The sequence below is a fragment of the Ambystoma mexicanum genome, chromosome 9 (genome assembly GCF_040938575.1).
Source record: "Ambystoma mexicanum isolate Mex_15411 chromosome 9, UKY_AmexF1_1, whole genome shotgun sequence".
Taxonomy (NCBI): Eukaryota; Metazoa; Chordata; class Amphibia; order Caudata; family Ambystomatidae; genus Ambystoma; species Ambystoma mexicanum.
Genome location: NC_090931.1, coordinates 624,703,842 through 624,725,037, shown reverse-complemented (window position 1 = coordinate 624,725,037; position 21,196 = coordinate 624,703,842). Strand labels below are relative to the sequence as shown.

At 52.3% G+C, this 21,196-nt stretch overlaps 1 protein-coding gene across 4 annotated transcripts in view; it reads right to left on the bottom strand.

Moving 5' to 3' along the window:
- Positions 1–21,196, bottom strand: part of FLOT2 (flotillin 2) — a 566,437-nt gene that overhangs the window by 124,080 nt on the left and 421,161 nt on the right. For all 4 annotated transcript variants that reach the window (XM_069615307.1, XM_069615304.1, XM_069615303.1 and 1 more), the window contains one exon: positions 2,817–2,936. In XM_069615307.1, the coding sequence (XP_069471408.1) occupies positions 2,817–2,936 (120 nt within the window). The remainder of the gene's footprint in view (positions 1–2,816; positions 2,937–21,196) is intronic.

Sequence of the window (21,196 nt, the reverse complement as noted above, 5' to 3'; positions counted from 1 at the left end):
CCTCAAATGTAAATGTGTATATAATAGAAACTGAAAACTGCAGGGAAGTATTACACTAAACATTATTTCCTAAAACTTGTCCAATGCCTAAATAAATAATTGTATTTTTATGTATTCTGCCTAACTCGTGTCATTAAGAGAGCTCTGTGTGCACTTAACAGTTCTTCACCACTCTCACACTCTCCCAAGCGAAAGCGTTATTGCCTTAGCCCGAGAGAGCTTGGCTAGACAATACTGTAATTTCCTGTTCACCAGAACAGGGCGAGCTCATCAGAATCTATCCAATGGTCCAAATCTAAAAATTAATCTCAACAGGAACACATCTACGGTGTGTAAGAAACACAATCATCACTATAAGCACCCTTTCATTTTCTGCATAGATCTCAGTTTAGACTGCCCTTCTTTGTGTTTAGGAGCAACATGTGACCAAGGCTCCTTCTCCACGTGGACTCAAACATGTCAAATTGTTTGTGCAAGTCCTCAAATTTGACGCCCTCTTTGGTGTCTAAAAGAATCAGTGCTTGAGCTCAACTGCATGTCATGTTAGGTTCAACGTTTATTTCTGAGACTACTAATCTTTTGTCAAAGCACTGCATTCGAATGCCCATTGCAATGTATTGACAAGCAAAGGGTACACTGAATTACCAACGCAATTTTTGTTCATGAGTGAAGAGGCATTCAAGTTTGTGAGGAACCTTTAAATTCCCAAATACCATAGTCTCTTACAACTCAGAGCTCCCATAAAAGGAAATTAAGACAGTGGAATGTCTTTGGTTGTGCTTCTGCATTATCTTCCATGCTTTTAATAAACGCTTCTGCAACGTCAACTCCTGCACCAAAATCAATGATGGCAAAAGAAAATCAGACAATGGCGCCAAAGCCATGGTCTTTGTGGTTTTCTGGTTAATTTCATATTAAGGTCTTACTGCAAACATGCCCCCATAAGCCACCACTATGCTGACAGCAGCTCAACCTTGAGGTCAGTGACAACCCTTAACCTTTCACTCATTCAGGAATGTTAGCAAACATTTAACTCAATTGAATCTAATGAACACAACATGTATCCTCCTCTGGGGGCTCTACCAAACATGCTCAAATCCAGAACTGTCTGAAATAAATTCAACTAGATGGCTTCTCACCTTAGCTAACATCCGCAACAGCAACCATTCCTTCAAAACCAACATCACAAATGAAGACAAACTGCCCGTTACCAGCTCTCCCCTTTTGGGGAAAATGGAGCCCTTCAAGCCGGTCAGAGACACTAGAACAGTCATCAAGGCCCTGTCCACTTCCCACTTGAGCAGAGAACCCCTCTCCTCACCCGATGTTCCCACTTACTGCTTAGCCTCACTAAATGTTACACACCATGCCAGTCATCTAATCAGAGGTCTGAAGGAGAAAGAACACCTCACTCCAACCTCACACTGGTTACACCACTGCAAGCCTGCCCCACCTTCAGGACACCCAGCATCACATGCAAGGCAATAAAGTCCATCCTGTATTGCTGTATGGAGGCCTTTGCACCACCGGAAAGCACAAAACTGCCAGACTTGACTCAAAAAGATGCATGTAATAAACCACCAAAGCAAAAAGACCATCCCTTGCTATACACCTGGATACTTGGGAACAACATACAAATACACATCAGCTTGACCTCATCTTTCCTACACTCAGAAATAAACTGAAGCCACTGCAATTCAAGAAACACCTTTTTGCTCTGCAGAACCCCAATAGCACCTTATCCTCCCCCCACATCCCCTCTCCCATTTCCTGCCTGTTACTCCCTCCAAATCCATGGCGCTCCCTTTTCTCTGTAGCCCTCCCTTTGTGCAATAATGGCATTGTTTGCTAGCTAGCTTTTTGCTTTATAAGAAAAACAAATACATACACATAGCCATAAGCCAACAGCCACTATTTCTTCAATGTTTTACAATTGCAGATAAAACCACTGGACAAAGCAAAGAATGTGAACCTATAACTGATTCACACTGCAAAATCACTGCAGCAAAACCCAAGAAAAGAAATGATATGCAACTAAATTAAATAAACTGTGCTAAAAATAAGTCCAAAATGGGCAACGACCTCAATATTGAGAAGAAAAATGTAGACTGCCACCACGGACAGGTTACATTTTATTAAATTAAAGAAAGAAAAAAAGAACCACTTTACAGCAACGAAAACAATTCCTTAAGGGCACCAAATGGCTTGACCTTATAATAAAACAAATGCGATGACAACTGCATTTACTAGGGTTAAAAACGTGAAAGCTCAAGCGCTGTTCTAAATGGCTCCTTTTACGTATTTTACCAACACTTAACTGCACCATGTTAAGCAATTGGATAGTTTAGCATGTTAGAGATCATCTTCTGATGGTAAGCAGTGTGACATGAACTGACTTTGTACCCAAACAGCAAGAAGACAATCACAAGTTTTATTCACAAAGCAGTGAAGCAACTTTGCTGAAAATGTTTGAACATGACATCGAAAGGAAGGGGGCCCCTGCCAAATAAGGGGGACAAAATGGTGTGCCACGAAAGTTGGGGGCGGCAAACACCCTGGCCCCCCTCTAACATTACACCCACAACACATTACTTACAAGCTGCATTATTTTGCGCTGACAGTGCTGCTCAGTCGCAAAGAGGCTTCCCATAACAGCTGCTCCATTCTTTGTGTACTGATGTAATAACCCATCTACTGAAAGGAGTTCACCTCTATATTAACAAAATATCAACTTGTACTTCACTCACTTGATCAATACACCTCTGCCAAGTCTTTAAAAGCAGACAGTGAGCTCTGAGCAACCCATAGGACCTTACCTTAGTGTTCACTTCCTGGCTGAATGCGGCTTTCTGCAATTCAAATGCTCTCTTGGAATCAGCCATTTTCGTGTCAGCAAGGTATTTCACATCTAACATTTCCCTTTTACACTCTGCCTCCTAGGGACAGAAAACAAACAAGGGAGTCAGAAAATAATGTGTATTTGATAAAGTAATTAGGCAGATCACCACACCTCCGGAGATCATGACAATGATGGTAAAGTGTAAAATATTTAGAAAGGGTCTTCTCACAAGAAACACTCTTCGATAGTTTTTTGTATTGCATTAGTTATTTATATAGCACTCTGTCCCCATTTGTATTGGCCGCAATGTGCTTTGTGATTGGAACGCCCAAGGTGACCACAGTCAATGGGTTGGAGGTTCTAAGAGTTTAGATTAAGAGATGCTTGTGAGCATTTTTGCCAGCTTAGGACTTCGGTGGCTGGCTAGGCTCCAATAAGCAGCCCAAAAGGTCAGGCACGTGGGTCGGCGCAGTGCTCCAGATAAGATTTTGAGGTGGGAGTATTTTACTCTGTTTTTAAACTTTGAGAGTAAATGTCATTTTAAGAGAGTAAAAATTACTTTTTTCCTTTGCAAGAGAGTAAAATGTATGCGACATCCAGCCGACGCATGCACAAACTGTATGGAAATCATTACCGTACGGCAGCTTTCTGCATTGTGACAGAAAAATAATGAAAGGTGTACTCTAAGGTCTGGCCATTTGATCTCTTCTGTATATATTTAAATGTTGAAATCACAAAAACCTAGCCAATTACATAGTAAAGCAAACATTAATTATATTGGGTGATTTGAGGTTCGATAGCAGAATTATCATTTGATGTTTAATGAGTCCTCATTTTCTGGAGCCATTACTACCTAATGCTATACCAAGGTTCTGATACAACAGTGCAGAGAGGCAATGACTCCATGCTAAATTCTACATCTAATCTAATGGCCAAAAGGACTATATGAATAACCATTTGACCAAGTGCTGTACATAGAACATATTTATCACAATTATCAGCAAACCAAAGTCGGTACTCGTTTATCTACCTCGAAAGGATGAAAGGCTGAGTTGGACTTGCCGGGATTCGAGCCTGCAACCTACAGATCATGCACAGATTGCAAACATGAAGTTAAATACCTATCTGGATTATCACATGGACAGGTTGTGCTGAGTTTCTATTTCAATTACAAATGTAACTTCAATTTGTTTTTGAACAGCGCTTGAGCTTCCTGGAGAGTCAAGTTTTGGATGTTTTAATTGTAGTCGAAGATTTGAGAGGCTAGAACACCGGTGATTGGTGTAATGACAATCACTCACCCTTGAGCAAAGACTCTGCTGCCACTGACCATTTATAGTAATGTACCCCATTGACTGCAAGGTTGAATGGATGTAATCTAGACTGTGCATGGTCATCATTTCACACACTTACAATTAGAGTGTAAATTAAATTATCAGTGTAAAAATGATCTGCCTCTGCACGATTATGCACACAGCACCAGAATTCTGAAAAATACAATTGTGCAATACTGGTTTGCTTTCACTGAAAAAAAAAACAATTTGTTCCAAAATATTAATTCTCAACTGCAACTTAGTTTTAAATCTTATTAATTATACAATACTAAAATTCTAGGAAATTATGCACAGTGCTTCTAAAGTTGAATGGAAAGAAACCATTCCTTTCATCACATTTTGCAGTTTCTTTTTTTGAAAGGCTTCAGAGAAATACATTCTGTTTCAGAGGTGGCTTGCAATTACATCCATGTAGATAGAAACTAGGAGGCTTCTTTTGATTTTTATTAAGTAACCTGACTTTTACACTGCCCTCTGCTCTAAACCTGTGTGTAAATGTACCCAGGAAAATTGTATTTGCAAGATTTTCATGCGGAAAAAAGCCTTGTACCCACCTTATCTGGAGGCTTAGGTGGGCGCTGCTGGTGGTTTAAGATAGAGTGCTATTGCTGAAGAATCGATGTGTATTGAGCTACACCGATTTTTATTTTCGTTGGTAGTCGCTGTACAGGAATGGCATAGCCATCGCTGCATTCTATGGTGCATGGATGGATGGCCGTGCCTGTGTCCACAGACGTGGTGTACGGTATAGCATATGTTTTAATGTATTTCAGCTGCAGCGTTCTTTTCCTTTGTCCAATGTGGACAGCTTGGTTTCGTTTTTCATGGTATCTATGGAGCGAAAAGTCTAAGCAGCGACGGCGAGTCCCGGAGGGGGAGGGCATGGGGGAATGAGGATGATGGGGGGAAGAGGAAGGACAACTGTGAGGGCGAAAAATTTGTAGTGGAGTGCCTTTGCGAAAGGTATTTTTCTTCGGAGGAGTAAGGTTTATTGCGGTGCCTCTGCGAATGCCGACGGCTTCCCTGCATTATTGATGGGTAGGGGTGTTATGCATGTGTGGGCGATAGTTTGTCCCGGTGAGCCACTGCGAACGCTGCCGGCATCCGTGCTTTAATTGGTGGGTAGGAATGTTAATGTGTTTGGGTTCAGCTATATAGTTTAGGAGAGGGGGGTAAGGGGTTCAAGAGGATGTTGAGAAAAGCCAGGTTTTGAGGACCTTTCTGAATTTCAGGTGATTCAGTATTTCGAATGTGTAGGGGTAGGGATTTCCAGATCATCGCTTGAATGAGAACGAGGATCCACCCAGCCTGGAGGAGTTGTGAAGTGGGACCACTAGGTGATATGCTGTGCGAGTACCGAGACTCCTTGTTGGCTTGTAGCGCAGGATTTTGTCTTAAAGGAATTCCGGACCAGTGTTGTGGATCGCCGGTGGGTGATGCACATGGCTTTAGGAGGTAGTGCGTCGACTAATTGTGAGTAATTGGAGGACTTTTAGTGTAAGGCTGTGTTCTCTCAGAGTTAGGTCAATGAGCAGGCGTGCTGCAGTATGTTCCTTAGTTGAAACGCTGGTCCGCCTAGGTAGAGGCAGTTTGCGTAGTGTAAGTGGGTCATGATGATGGCGTTGATAGCCGTGACGCGGTGAGGATATGTGAGGTAACGGAAAATATGCCCGAGAATCCATAGATGGAAGAAGCAGGTTTTAGATACGTAGGTGGTGTGTTGGGCGAGGGATAAGTCTGTGTCCAATGTGCATCTGAGTTTTTTTTTTTTTTTTACCCACTTTGGAGTTGCTGGTGCATGTCCTATGGATGGCGGCCACAGAAAAGTGATGCTTTCCCCTAGACTAGGATTTTTTCCCAGGGTTGATGATGAGGTGGTTGGTCGTCAGTGGTCAATATCCGAGAGGCATGATAACAGGTCTGGACTGTTGGAGCCTGGAGATTTTGGCATTTTAAGAATGATCCGGGTGTCGTCTGCGTAGTTGTAGCAAGTAACATTGTGGGAGCGGATGACTGCGGGAAGGGGTTTTAGGTAGGAGGCTGAAGATTAGGGGAGATGGGGATGCTCTTTGTGGGACCCGTTTTCTCACAGGTCGTGTTTTTGATTGCTAGTGTTTGTAGCCTGTCTAGTAGGATAGTGTGATAATGGTATCTAAAGCTGCGGAGAGGTCAAGGAGGACTAGTACAGCGCAGCCTTCCGCATCAGCTGTTCTTTTTAAGTCGTCATAGATGAAGACTAGGGAGGATTCTATTCCTCTGAGCGGCCTGAAGCCCGATCGCACAGGGTCTAGGAGGTTGTTGGCTTCGGTGACTAGGCCAAGCTGCTTTTATGCTGTGCGGTCCATGAGTCTGGCCATGAAGCGTGCTTTGGAGATTGGCCGGTAGTTCTTGGAGAGGAGTGGGTGTAGTGGCGGTTTTTTGAGGATGGGTTTGATATAGACAGTTCTCCAGCATGGGGTCTGGCATGGATTCACATGCTCATGAATATTCCCCGTCGTCAGGCTGGGAATCCTCGGTAAAGAAAAAACCAGTATCAGTTTCGTTTCTGATCTGTCTTTCGTAGTAATAACCAATCACTGGTCTCTGCGTCATACTGACCACAGCCAATGACTGCCCTCTACCTAAGCACCGCCTCTGGCAGCCATCTTCAGATTTTTACCGCACGTTCATGTGTTGGGATCCTCGTGCTATTGCTCTCGAGCGTTAGTGCTATTTTTTCGCGCTTTTTCACAAAAACTTCGATTCTTTCGGTCAAAAGAGCCTCAAGCTCCACCGATACTACATCCGATCAACGGGGACCCGTGTCGGATTCATCTGTGCCCCTCAAGGGTGAAGATTTCGTCGAGCTACGCTTCGGAGGACTCCAGAAGCTTCTCAGGCCCGGTCTCGGAGATGGCCCAGGAGAAGGGAAGCTCGACGCCCGGAAAGCTGTTCAGGGCCTGCCCTGGATGCCAGCTGCAGAACGTCTTCAAGGAGGACGAACACTCTTTCTGCCTTTACTGCCTTCATGGGGACAAGACGCACGTGGAGAAGGACTGTGCGTTTTGCGGCAACATGTCGGAACGGACCATGAAGGACCGCCATCAACGTCTCGCCAGCTGGCTGGAGGGTAAGAGCCCGTCTGGCGAGAAGAAGAAGAAATCTGAGCGGTCTTCTAAGACCTTTGAGGGCGCCCCGGCGACGGGGGCCCAACATAAGGCCAAGCACCGCGAGTCCGCTGGCACCGGGAGCGCCGAACGGTCGGGCTCTACGGGCGCCAGGCAGGGCGCACCCTCCCCGGCACCATCAACCACGAGCCAACGCTCTGGGTCGGGTAAGAGGAAGGCCGAGCACCCGGCGAAGCTCCTGGAGAGATCCCGGTCGAGCTCTAAGGCAGAGGAGGAGCGTGGCAGTGCCCCCTCCCTCAAGGATAAGGCGGTGAGCGCACCTAAGGTGGTGAAGGCCTTGATCCATTCGACCAAGCCCTCTATCGAAACGGTCGCGGCGGCCCTGGCCCAGCCTGTGGAGGCTGCACCAGTGGTGGCGGCCTCGGGGCCCAGAATCTCCCTGCCTCCTCGGAGGGAGTCTTCTTTCGTGCCCATCGATAGGACCCCCGTGAAACCCTCCGTGGGGAAGAAGGGGGGGCAGGGCGTCGTCGTAGATTCGGCCTCAACCTCAGAAGAGGAACTGATCGAGGTCTTAAGCCACGGCCTAGGCGTGGAACAAGACCAGCCCGTCGGAATGGGCCCCGACGCAGGTGACGACGACATCGTCGAGGATACCGACGGGGCCCCTGCTCGCCCGTCGGATTCCCCTCTGCCAGCGCCGCAAGACAACTCAGCGGCCATTTTGTTGGCTATACAGTCCTTATGCTCCGAGATAAGGACGAGACTACCGTTACCGACGGAGGAACCTCTCCCGTCGGGGGATCCAGAACCGGGACCTTCTGGTGTTCCCCCTACCAAGAAAAGAAGGATTCATCCACCGCCTCCTTTTCAACCGTCGCGCCCCGTCCAGCCCTCCTCCCCGTCCACCCGAGGGGATGATACGGGGACTGACACGGCGGCGACGGGTACGGACGACGAGGCATACGACGAGGATTTTCCGTCGTCGCCTCCCACCAGGGCTTCTCCGCCCGACGAGATTGGATCGTTCCACTCAATGATCGCCAGGGCATCCGAGCTTTTCCAACTCTGCCCTGAGGAGAAGAAAAAGGAAGGCTTCCTTTACCAACGGCGCGAGACCAAGAGGAAGACGGTCCTCGCAGTGCCTCTGTTGGACGACATTTGGGATGAGGGCCTTTCCCTCCTCAAGAACCCTTCCACGACGCCAGCGAGAAGAGACCGGTACGAGAAAAAGTACCGGGTCCCGGACTCGGCCCCCCTATGCCTCCGGGCGCAGCCTACCCCGGACTCCGTCGTCTCCGCGGCAGCCAGGAAGAAAGCGGGGGGGGGTGCGGCCTCCACGTCGACTTCCCCGCCGGACGGCGAGGGAAAGAAATTGGATACCATGGGACGCAAAGTCATCTCGTCGGCGGCGACGACGATTAAAGCGGCCAACGCCTTGGCTATCGTGGCCCGCTACGACAGGGAACTCTGGTTCAAGATAGCTCCCCTGCTGGATTTTCTGCCGGACGACAAGAGGGCGGAGGCCCTTGAGATCCTGCAGGAAGGTGAGGTGGCCTCGGACCACGCCATCACCGTGGCGACGGACATCGCCGACACTGGGTTCCGCCAGATGGGCAACGGCGTTTGCCTTCGACGTCGCGGATGGCTCAAGGCTACGGACTTTCGGCAGGACGTCCAGACCAGGGTCCTGGACATGCCCTTCGACGGGAACAACCTGTTTGGGAAGACAGTGGACGACTCCCTTCAGGCCATCAAGGCGGATACTGAGACGGCCCGGGCCCTTGGAGTACTGCAGCAACGGCGGACGCCCTTTCGGAGCGGCGGAGGCAAGGGCGCCTCCAAAGGTTCCGGCGGCGGTTTCGCTTCCTACCGTCAAGCGGCCCGCTCGTCGTCGCAAGAGGCCTACAGAGGACGAGGCAAGTCTGGCGGACCCCGCCGTCGTCGCCAAGGAGGCCAAGGCGGCAAGGCCGCGTCCAAGCAGGATTGAACCGGCCGTGGGGTCGGGCCCCCACCGAAGCACCCCGGTGGGAGGCCGGCTGGCGGGCTTCGTCAGCGTGTGGGAGTCCATCTCCACCGACCGTTGGGTGCTGGACGCCCTGGCCCGGGGCCACGCGCTCGAGTTTCAAAGAAGGTGCCCGCGCGTCCCCCCCGTGGCCAGGAAAGAACTTCACGTCCCTCAACTTCTCCTGGAGGTAAAGGCGATGCTCAGAAAGGGCGCCATCGAACTCGTCCCAAAGAGGCTTCGGGGCTCCGGAGTCTACTCGCGTTACTTCCTCGTGAAGAAGAAGACGGGAGGATGGCGCCCCATCCTGGACCTGCGACGCCTGAACAAGTTCATCAAGGCGCAGAAGTTCCGGATGGTCACCCTCCAGCACGTCCTGGGTCAGCTGGAGGAAGGAGACTTCCTATCGTCGTTGGATTTGGAGGATGCCTACTTCCACATTCCCATCCTAAAGGGGCACCGAAAATTCCTCAGATTCGTGGTCCAAGGGCGTCATTACCAGTTCAAAGCCCTTCCCTTCGGACTGCGGTCGGCACCCAGGGTTTTCACCAAGTGCCTCGCACCGGTGGCGGCGCAGCTGCGCCGCGAGGGGATTCACGTCTACCCCTACCTGGACGACTGGCTCATCCGCGCCAAGACGAGGGAGCTCGCCGTGGTCCACACGGCAAGGACCGTCCAACTCCTCACGGACCTGGGATTCTCCGTGAACTACGCCAAATCCCACCTGGTGCCCGCGCAAGTCGCACTGTTTCTGGGAGCGAGGCTCGACACAGTGTCCCTTCTGGCCTCCCCGTCGGAGGAGAGGACCAGGACCATCTTGGGCAAGGTGCAACGGATGTTGGTGGCCGACGCGGCCAAGGTGAGGTCCATCAAGTCCCTCCTCGGGATGATGTCTTCCTGCATCTACCTCATTCCCAGGTGCAGGCTCCGGATGCGCCCGTTGCAAGAGTTCCTGGATGCGCGCTGGATCCAGACGACGGGCAGCTTCGAGGAAAGGATCAAGCTCGACGAGAGTTTCCGACGAGCGATACGGTGGTGGGGCACCCGCGCGCATCTGACGGCGGGCATGGACTTCCAGACCCCAGCCCACCAGGTGACTGTGACCACGGATGCCTCCCTAGAAGGGTGGGGAGCGCACACCGAAAATCTGCACGCAAGGGGACTCTGGCTCCCGACGGAGAAGTCCCTGCATATCAACGTCCTGGAGCTCCGTGCAGTGTTTTGGGCCCTCAGGTCCTTCCTTCCGTCCCTCAAGGGCAAGGTGGTGAGGATCTTCACCGACAACACCACCACCATGTTTTACATCAGGAAACAGGGCGGAACCAGGTCCCCAGCGCTGTCCAAGGAGGCGCAGGACCTGTGGCATTGGGCCGTCGCCCAAGGGATTCTTCTGGTGCCGTTTCATCTGGCAGGGATAAAAAACACCATCGCCGACTCACTCAGCAGGGAGCTGCGCTCGTGCCACGAGTGGGAACTACGGCAGGATCTGGTGGATCGCCTCTTCCGACGGTGGGGCACACCCCAGATCGACCTGTTCGCGACGGCGACGAACACCAAGTGCCGGAGGTTCGCCAGCAGGTTTCCCCAGACGAGGAGCATGGGCGATGCTTTCTCGTTCCCCTGGGAGGGCCTGTTCCTCTACGCGTTCCCTCCCTTGCCTCTGCTAATCCGGCTCGTCAACCAGCTCAAGAGGTCACGGTGCAGGATGATCCTCGTCGCACCTGCGTGGCCGAGGCAGATATGGTTCCCGGACCTTCTGGACTTGTCGGCGTCCCCGCCAATCAAGCTGCCGGCGGACGCGGATCTACTCTCCAGGGAAGGAGGCGCCATCCTCCACCACGACCCGAAGTCGCTGAACTTGCAGGCCTGGCTCCTGCAGCGCTAGAGTTTGGAGGATACGACATACCGGCCGATTGCAGAGAGGTTCTTGCAAAGGCCAGGGCGTCCTCGACTCTTAAATGCTACGGACACAAATGGAAGAGGTTCTCTGTCTGGTGCCACGCACAGAAGATTAACCCTCTACGGATTACGGCTCCCCAAGTGCTGCCGTACCTGCTGACGCTGGCCAAAGCTGGTCTGGCACACGCGTCCATCAAGATTCATCTTGCTGCGATCTCCCGATACACCAGAACCACGGGCCGGACGTCCTTGTGGTCTCATCGTCTGGTGAAAGAGTTCATGAAGGGACTGTTCAGATCGTTCCCGCCGGTGAAGGCTCCGGCCCCGGCGTGGGAGCTCAACGTGGTGCTGACCAAACTCATGGGACCTCCGTTCGAGCCTCTGCACTCGGCCCCGTTGAAGTTTCTATCGTGGAAAACAGCTTTTCTCGTGGCCATCACCTCCGCACGACGAGTGGGAGAGATCCAGGCCCTTTCCTGCAAGGCCCCGTACTTGACTTTCCACGACACGAGGGTAGTGCTCAGGACGCACCCCTCCTTCATGCCCAAGGTACCGTCGGACTTTCATCTCAACGAACCCTTGGTGTTGCCTGTGTTCTTCCCGTCGCCTTCGTCGCCGGCTGAGAGGACTTTGCACTCGCTGGATGTAGCTAGAGCGCTGAAGTTCTACGTGGACCGCAGGAAAGGTTTTCGGAAGACGTCACAACTCTTTGTGAACTTTGGACCTGTCAATCAGGGGAAGGCTCTCTCGAAGGCTTCCATCTCCAGATGGCTCTCCGGCTGTATCATGTACTGTCACCGGTTGGCAAACCGACCGCTGCCTGGCCGTCCGAGAGCCCATTCCACCAGAGCGATCGCAGCTACCACGGCTTTCCTATCTGGTGTGCCCCTGCTGGACATATGCAGGGCTGCTACGTGGAGGTCGACGCACACCTTCACGAAATTCTACTGCGTCGACCGGGATTCCAGGGAGGAGTCCAGGGTCGGCCAAGCAGTGCTGCGCAACCTGTTCGCCTGAGGTGAGCCTGGTGAGGAGGTAAGATGCTTAATGTTGAGTTGATGTGATGCTTAATGTTGAGCCTTTGCCACCTCCCGTGGTTGTGCATGTGTGTACTGCTATGTATTCTTTATTCATGAGCATGTGAATCCATGCCAGACCCCATGCTGGAGAAGGAACAAGTTACTTACCTGTAACTGTTGTTCTCCAGCATGGGTCTGGCATGGATTCACATGCGAACCCTCCCGCCTACCCCTCTGCGGCTCTTCACTTGGTCATACTGCCACTTCACGTGCTTCCAAATCTGAAGATGGCTGCCAGAGGCGGTGCTTAGGTAGAGGGCAGTCATTGGCTGTGGTCAGTATGACGCAGAGACCAGTGATTGGTTATTACTACGAAAGACAGATCAGAAACGAAACTGATACTGGTTTTTTCTTTACCGAGGATTCCCAGTCTGACGACGGGGAATATTCATGAGCATGTGAATCCATGCCAGACCCATGCTGGAGAACAACAGTTACAGGTAAGTAACTTGTTCCTTTTTAGGGCTTCCAGGAAGGATCCTGATGTGAGTGAGTGGTTGAGGATTGAGCGTGCAATACTACCTGCACAGGTTGAGGATAGGAACGTTTTTGAGGGTGGGCAGGCAGGGCTCCTCAGGGGAGCCTGAAGGGCGGCTTTCTGCTACAAGCAAGTGGGATTCCTGGTGTGAAATGGGAGAGAAAGAATTGAAGGCTAGTATCGAAGGGGGTTTTGACGATGGTCAGCCTGTGGGCGGGGGCATGTGTTCCAATTTAGAGATGATGGTGGAGTGTCTGTTAATAGTGACATTGTGGAAGTGTAATAAGGTGTCACATAGGGCTTGGGAGACGGGTGAGGGCTGGCTCGAGCATGCCAGGGATATGATTCTATGCAGTTCCTTGCTTGGGTTTCAAGCATTGGACTTACTGAAAATATGCTGAGATAGTAAAATGCATTAGCTTTTGAAGATCCATAGAATTCATCAGATGGCAGTGACATAATGAAATGAGAAACCAAACATCTTCCTGGACATTTCTTCCACGGAGGAAAAAAAAAAAAAAAGAAATTCATCACATTAAAACCATTGGCTGAATGAAGTGCACGTTTTGGGGTAGCTACAGAGCTACAGAGCAATACATCTGATCAGGGAAGGCCAGGGTGCACATCGCAGAACAACTCATTTCTAGCAGTCCTGTTAGTTATGATGTAAGTCTTAAAGTGGGGTTCAGCAAGTTTGATAAAACATTCATGGCATTGCAGAGAAAACTGAAAACGTAGTAGTGAAAAACACACTATTTGAAAGCAAGATGTGATGTTTCACATTCTAAAGTAGTAAATGTGTTTGTTAAATTAAGACTGCAGGGGGCACTAGCAAGCTCAGAACCAAGATGGCAGCTGATTGCTGAACTCCGAGAGGTACTCAGTAGGGGGAGGCCATACACTAACTGCGCCAAGCGCACCCCTGCCATCTGCTCGGCATGGCCCCATGAGACCTTGGTGAGCCGCTGCCTGAATGCGGAGGGTTGAGACACCGGCACAGGGAGACTGCTGAGCGTGCCTTGCAGGCCGGGTGTGCGACCATGAGAGCCCATTGGAGCACGGCCCAGCGGGTCTGTGCTAAGGACCAGTGAAGGGCTGCAATCCCGGCACTGCGTCCCATGGGGGGTGTAGCCGGGTGGCTGCAGTCTGCTGCGGAAGGATCTGGTCTGCTGGGGAAGGAACTGGCGCAGCGGGGCAGAGGAGTGGTAGTGCCCCTGCCATGAGACGCAGGAGGAGTGGTGTCCCCACCACGGGGCTTGCGGGACCGGTTTGGTCAGCACTTCGTGATCTTGCAATGGGGTGGGCGAGGAGCCCTCCCTTGGCTTCCCGCTCCGGCGCTGCTTTTAACTACTGGAGTAGCATGTCCACCCGAGTGTTCCCTGCTGCAGGACGCCCAGCCAGTGAGGATTGCCTTGGGCCGATATCTGCAGTGCGCAGTGCACATCAACAGGGTCGACTGCCTAGGGGACCTCCAACTTGGCCGCACCTTGCTGCAGTCTCTCAAGATTTTTGCGGACCGATCTGAAGTCTGCCAGTCCTGCCTGGTGTGGCCATTTATCTGCTGTGGTGTTGTAGACTGTACTTCAACTTCTTGGCTGTGTGGGACACCTGGCTTTCTCCCCCTTGACTTTGTGGCTCCTGGTGGCGTTTTAGAGGGAACTCAGAGTACTGGTGGGTGGGGGCCTGTACCCTCCCTCCTCCCCTGTTTTTCTGTGTGGCTGCAGTAGCAATCTGCGCGCCGTCCAAGGTGCAGTAGAGGAGGGGTTGCAGCAACCCTGGGGCCACTCTTGTATACTATCCTGCTGAGCTCTGGAGCGAGAAATACATGGCGAAGGGGCAACAAACAGTCCTGCTTGCCTTTCTCCCAAAAAGAGGGCTTAAGTGAATGGGCGAGATATGTTGTCCTCTCGGGATACACCAGATAAAACTGGTCGGGCTCATTTGGGAAAGGGAGAGCTCAGCCCTGCCAGCAGCATGCCAGCTTCGGATCTTGGACTGGTGCCTTCTGAAAAGAGATTTGGGTTTGGGGCTATTTATTCCAAGTTGGATGGGACGGCCTACAAGGTAGACCGCATGCAGGAACGACTAGATAAGGAGTGTGGCCAGACCTCCTAAACAGAGCACAGGGTGCGAATGCTTGAAGCTACTAGTGCGGAGGTGACGCAGGCGATTCAATCTTTTCAAAGGGAGATCAAGGAAAAGAACAAGGATTTGGAGGTAAGGTCCTGTCGGTACATTTGTGTGGTGGGGATCCCGGAGTCGGCATCACAACGTAACATGGAGGTATTTTTGGAGAAGCTTTTCCAAGACGTGCTGCAATCTCCACCGCTGTCTCTGCAGTTTTTGATTGAGCGGGTGCACAGAATATCACAGGTGGTTCCTAAACCGGGTCAAAGTCCCCGCCCGGTCATAGCTCGCTTATTAAACTTCAAAGATCCTCAAAAAAACTTGATCCTCAAAAAAACCTGAAAACATGGGGACTTGCAGTATGATGGAGCCCAGGTCTCGTTCTATCCAGATGTCACCCAATCTGTTCAGCGGGCTCGCCTCTTTCTCGCAGCGAAGCGTGCTCTCGAGATCGCAGTCTGCAGTATGCTATGCTGTATCCTTCCAGACTAAGAACCGTCCATGGGGACAAAAGTCTTTCACTGAGCCTGGAGCGGTTCATGATTTTCTGGAAACCTTGCCGAAAGACTAAGACAATACTTATGCTGAAAGGCTGTGGTAAACGCTCCACAGGCGACTGTGGTTGCTCCCTTGGGAGGGGGGCGGGTGTGGGGGTGGATGGAGCCCTGCGGATGGGTTATCTCTGGTGGATGCTATGTTTGTGCGTGTGCACTGGGTGTGAGCACCTAAGGCTGATTTATGGCTAGACATCTTTACTGTTCTTAGCCCCCCCCCCTGCAAGCAGTTGGTGTTGATGAGCCAATCTAGTGGTGGTGTACCACACCCCCAGGGGGCTACCCATGTTAGTTTTTGGGGGTTGGTTGACAACAGGAAGGAATGTTTTATTGCTATCTGGGGCCAGGCAGTGTGGCTGGGGGGGCTAGAGGTTCAGGGAATGTTCTTTTTGAAAGTTGATTCACCTCTTCTGGAGGTATGGTGGCGCACTGTCGAATTGTGCTGGAGCAAAGTTGGTGACTGGCTCCGAGAGTACAGAGCTGAACTGTGTGGTTATATGGAATCATGGCTGGCTATAATATTAAAATTTGGAATGTTAGAAGGCTGAATAAGCCACGCAAAACCTGCAAGGTGATTGTGAGCGGCATCGTGCCAAGGTGCTCCTATTGCAAGAAACCCACCTGTTCGGAGCAGCAAATGAAGGGGTTGCTAGGTCCTGGGGATCCAATAGATACTACACATCATATTCTGCTTACTCGGCTGGGGTCCTAACATTAATACACAGGTCGCTCCGGTTTCACTTAGTGGAGAAGGTCATAGAACCACAGGGTAGGTTTGTTATTGTGTAGGTAGCTGGGCTCATATTCCGATGATGATTGTGACCATCAATGGGCCCAATCCTGGGTTCTTTGAATCACTCCTGTCCAGTTATAAGGAACAAGTTACTTACTTGTAACTGTTGTTCTCCAGCATGGGTCTGGCATGGATTCACATTCTCATGAACATTCCCGTCAGGCTGGGAATCCTCGGTAAAGAAAAAATCAGTTTCAGATTCGTTTCTGAACGGTCTTTCTACTAATAAACAATCACTGGTCTCTGGGTCATATTGCCCCCAGCCAATGACTGCCCGCTACCTAAACCCCTCCTCTGGCAGCCATCTTCAGATTTGGTAGCACGTAAAGTGGCAGTAGGACCAAGAGAAGAGCCGCAGAGGGGTTGGAGGGAGGGTTCGCATGTGAATCCATGCCAGACCCATGCTGGAGAACAACAGTTACAGGTAAGTAACGTGTTCCTTCTTCAGCATGGGGTCTGGCATGGATTCACATGCTCATGAATACAAGAATACATAGCAGTACCCACATGCACAACCACGGGAAGTGGAAAGGCTCAACATTAAGCATCTCTTACCTCCTCACCAGGCTCACCTTCAAGCAAACAGGTTGCGCAAAACAGCCTGGCCAACTCTGGACTCCTCCCTGGAATCTCGGTCGACACAGTAGAAGCTCGTGAAGGTGTGCGTCGACCTCCACATAGTAGCCCTGCAGATGTCCAGCAGGGGCACACCAGACAGGAAAGCCATAGTATCAGCGATCGCTCTGGTCGAATGGGCTCTCAGACAGCCAGGCAACGGTTGGTTTGCCAACCTGAGACAGTGCATGATGCAGCCGGAGAGCCATCTGGAAATGGAAGCCTTCGAAAGGGCCTTCCCTTGGTTCACAGGGCCAAAATTCACAAAGAGCTGTGATGCCTTCCGAAAACTCTTCGTGCGGTCCACGTAGAACTTCGGCACTCTAGCTACATCCAGCGAGTGCCAAGTCCTCTCAACCGGCGACGGGAAGAAAACAGGTAACACCAAGGGCTCTTTGAGATGAGAGTCCGACGGCACCTTGGGCATGAAGAAGGGGTGCGTCCTCAGCACTACCCTCATCTCGTGGAATGTCAGATATGGAGGTTTACATGAGAGGGCCTGATCTCTCCCACTCCTTGTGTGGAGGTGATGGCCACAAGAAACACCATCTTCCATGATAGGAACTTCAACAGCGCCGAATGCAGAGGCTCGAATGGCAGACCCATGAGCCTGGTCAGCACCACTTTGAGCTCCCACGCCGGAGCCTTCACCGGCGGGAACGAGCGGAGCAGTCCTTTCATGAACTCCTTCACCAGGAGATGAGACCACAGAGATGACCGCCCCGGAGTTCTGGTGTAGCGGGTGATCGCTGCCAGATGGATTTTGATGGAGGCATGAGCCAGCCCCGCCTTGGCCAGCGACAGCAAGTACGGCAGCACTTGAGGGGCCGTAATCCACAGAGGGTTGATCTTCTGTGCACGGCACCAGGCAGAGAACCTCTTCCATTTTTGTCCATAGCACTTAAGAGTCGAGGACACCCTGGCCTTTGCAAGCACCTTCTTGCAGTTCGCCGCGATATCGTACCCTCCGAACTCTAGTGCTGCAGGAGCCAGGCCTACAGGTTCAGTGATCCCGGGTCGTGATGGAGGATGGCACCTCCTTCCCTGGTGAGAAGATCCGCGGCTGTCAGGAATTTGACTGAGGGGTGGGAGGGGGGGGGTAACGCTGAGGTCCGGGAACCAGATCTGCCTCAGCCACGCCGGTGCGACGAGGATCATCTTGCACCGGGACCGTCTGAGTTGACTGATGAGTCGCAGCAGCAACAGCGGGAACGCATACAGGAACAGGCCGTCCCAGGGGAATGAGAATGCGTCGCCATGCTCCCCGGCTGGGGAAGCCTGCTGGCGACCCTCCGGCACTTGGGGCAATCCCCAGATCGATCTATTCACGACGGCGACGAACACCATTGTCAGAACAGGAGATCCACTTGATCCTGCCAAAGCTCCCACTCGTGGCAAGAGCGCAGCTCCCTGCTGAGCGAGTCGGCAATGGTGTTCTTTATTCCTGCCAGATGGAAGGGTCCCAGGAACATCCCGTGGGCAATGGCCCAGTGCCACAGATCCTGTCCTTCCTTGGATAGGGCTGGGGATCTGGTTGCCCCCCTGCTTCCGGATGTAGAACATCGTGGTGATGTTGTCGGTGAAGACCCTCACCACCTTTGCCCTTGAGGGACGGGAGGAATGACCTGAGGCCCAGAACACGGCTCGGAGCTCCAGGACCTTGATGTGTAGTGACCTCTCCTCCGCGAGCTAGAGGCCTCTTTTGTGGAGATCTACGGTGTGCGCTCCCCATCCTTCCAGGGAGGTGTCCATCGTCACAGTTTCCTGATGTGCCGGGGTCTGGAAGTCCATACCCGCCGCTAGATCGCGGTTGCCCCACCAACTGATCACTTGGCGGAAAGTCTCGTTGAGGGAGATCTTATCTTCGAAGCTGACCGCCACTTGCATCCAACAGGCGTCAAGGAACTCCTCCAGTGGCCACATCCACAACCTACACAGACGCACGAGGTAGATGCACGACAACATCATGCCGAGCAGGGACTTGATGGACCTCACCCTGGCCACTTCCATGGTCAACAGCCATTGTACCTTGCCCAGGATGGCTTTCGTCCTCTCCTCAGACGGTGAAGCCAACCGTGCCACTGTGTCGAGTCTGGCTCCCAGGAACCGGACATCCTGCGACAGTACCAAGTGGCACTTTGCGAAGTTGATCGAGAATCCACGTTCCGTGAGCAGGTGGACGGTCTTCGCTATGTGATAGACGGCGAGATCTCTTGACTTTTCTTGGATGTGCCAATCGTCCAGATAGGGGTATATGCAGATCCCCTGGCACTTGAAGACCCTTGGCGCTGACTTCAATCAGAAGGGCAGGGCCTTGAACTGGTAGTGCCGCCCTTGGAACGCGAAACGTAGGAACTTTCGATGTCCTTTTCGTATGGGGATGTGGAAGTAAGCGTCCTCCAAGTCCAGCGACGACAGGAAGTCGCCTTCCTTCAATTGTCCCAGCACGTGCTGAAGGGTGACCATCCGGAACTTCTGGGACTTGATGTATTTGTTGAGGCGGCAGTGAAGGTCTAGTATGGGCCGTCAGCCGCCGGTGGTCTTTCGGACAAGGAAGTACTGCGAGTATACTCCGGAGACCCAGAGCCCCTTTGGGACAAATTCTATCACGCCCTTTTTCAGCATTGCTCGTACCTCCAGAATCAGCTGTGGCACATGGTTTTCTTTCCTGGCCACAGGTGGGAAACAGGGACACTTTCTTTGGAACTCCAGGGAGTGCCCGTTGGCCAGGGCGTCCAGCACCAAATGGTCAGTGGAGATGGACTCCCACGCGCTGACTAATTTGGCCAGCCAGCCTCCCACTGGGGTGCTCAGGTGGGGGCCCCGAAGTCATGGGCGGTTGAGGCCTTGCCACCTTGGAGACGACGACAATGTCCTCCTGTCTTGTTGCGGGCTCGGAATCCTTTGGAGGCACCTTGAGACTTGCCTCCGAAGGTCCGAAAGGACAGCCATTGTTGATGGAGAACCCAAGGCCCGGGTAGTCTCGGTGTACGCCTTGATGGTCTGCAGTGACTTATCCACTGCCTTGCCGAACAGGTTGTTCCCATCGAAAGGCATGTCCAGTACCCTGGTCTGCATGTCCTGACGGAAATCGGTGGCCTTGAGCCAACCGCGCCGGCGAAGGCAAACGCTGTTGCCCATCTGGCGAAAGCTGGTGTCAGCCATGTCCATGGCCACCGTGATGGTGTGGTCCGAAGCCACCTCACCTGTCTGCAGGATTTCAAGGGCTTCCGCCCTCTTGTCATCTGGGAGGAAGTCCAGGAGGGGAGCGATCTTGAACCACAGCTCCCTGCCGTAGCTTGCCACGATCGCGAGGGAGTTGGCCGCTTTGATGGTTGTCGCTGCCGACGAGATGACCCATCGTCCCATGGCGTCCAGCTTCTTCCCCTCGTCGTCCGTCGGGGAAGTGGAAGTTGATGCCGTCGCCCCGCCAATTTCTTCTTGGCCGGCGCGGAGACCAACGAATCCGGGGACAGCTGTGCCCTGAGGCACGTAGGAGCGGAGTCCGGAAAACCGGTACTTCTCGTACCAGACCCTCTTCACAGGGGCCGTGGATAGGTTCTTCAGAAGGGACAGTCCTTCGTCCCAGATGTCATCCAGTAAGGGGACTAAGAGGACTGTCTTACTCCTAGCCTCCTATTGTTGGTAGAGGAACCCTTCCTTCTACTCTTCGGGGCGATCATGGCGTGAAAGGAGCCAATTTCGTCGGGCGGGGAGGCGCGGGCAGGGGTGATGGGAGATCCATCCAGTCATCGCCACCATTGTCCGTCCCCGTCTGTCTACGTCTCGTCCCTAGGAGGTGGTGATGGGGGTGAAGGCTGGAAAGGAGGTGGAGGATGGATTCGCCTCCGCTTGTTCGGTGGGCTCCCCGATGGTCCAGGCACCGCTGGATCGTCCGCTGGTGGTAAGGTCACCCTTGTCCTTATCTCCGTACATAGGGCCCGCAAAGCCATCAAGATTGCTCCTGAATTGTCTTGTGGCATCGGTTGCGACGGGAGCGAAGGCTGGGGTGCGGTGTCATCCGCTTTCTCCATGGTCTGCGGTTCCTTGTTGGCCCCGCTGTTGCTCTCTACGTCCGCCTCGTCAGGATCCCTCCTGTAGGCCCTGGCCTGCTCAAACTTCTTGTCCAGGATCTTTTTGACACCAGCCAGCTCATCTTCAGAGGTGGTATCAGTGTCAGTTAGGGCTAACATGGCCCCCCTCCCTCTTTCTCATCTCGGGGTTTCAAGTGGGTCTTCGATAGGCTGGAAAGATGTTTCCCACCTGGGTGGCAGGGAAACTCTAGGCCCGGTTGTCGCCTCCGCAGGCTTCGCCAGGGCCACCACGACTCCTTCAATCGAGGCCTTCGCCGGGTGAATCAGGGCCTTCA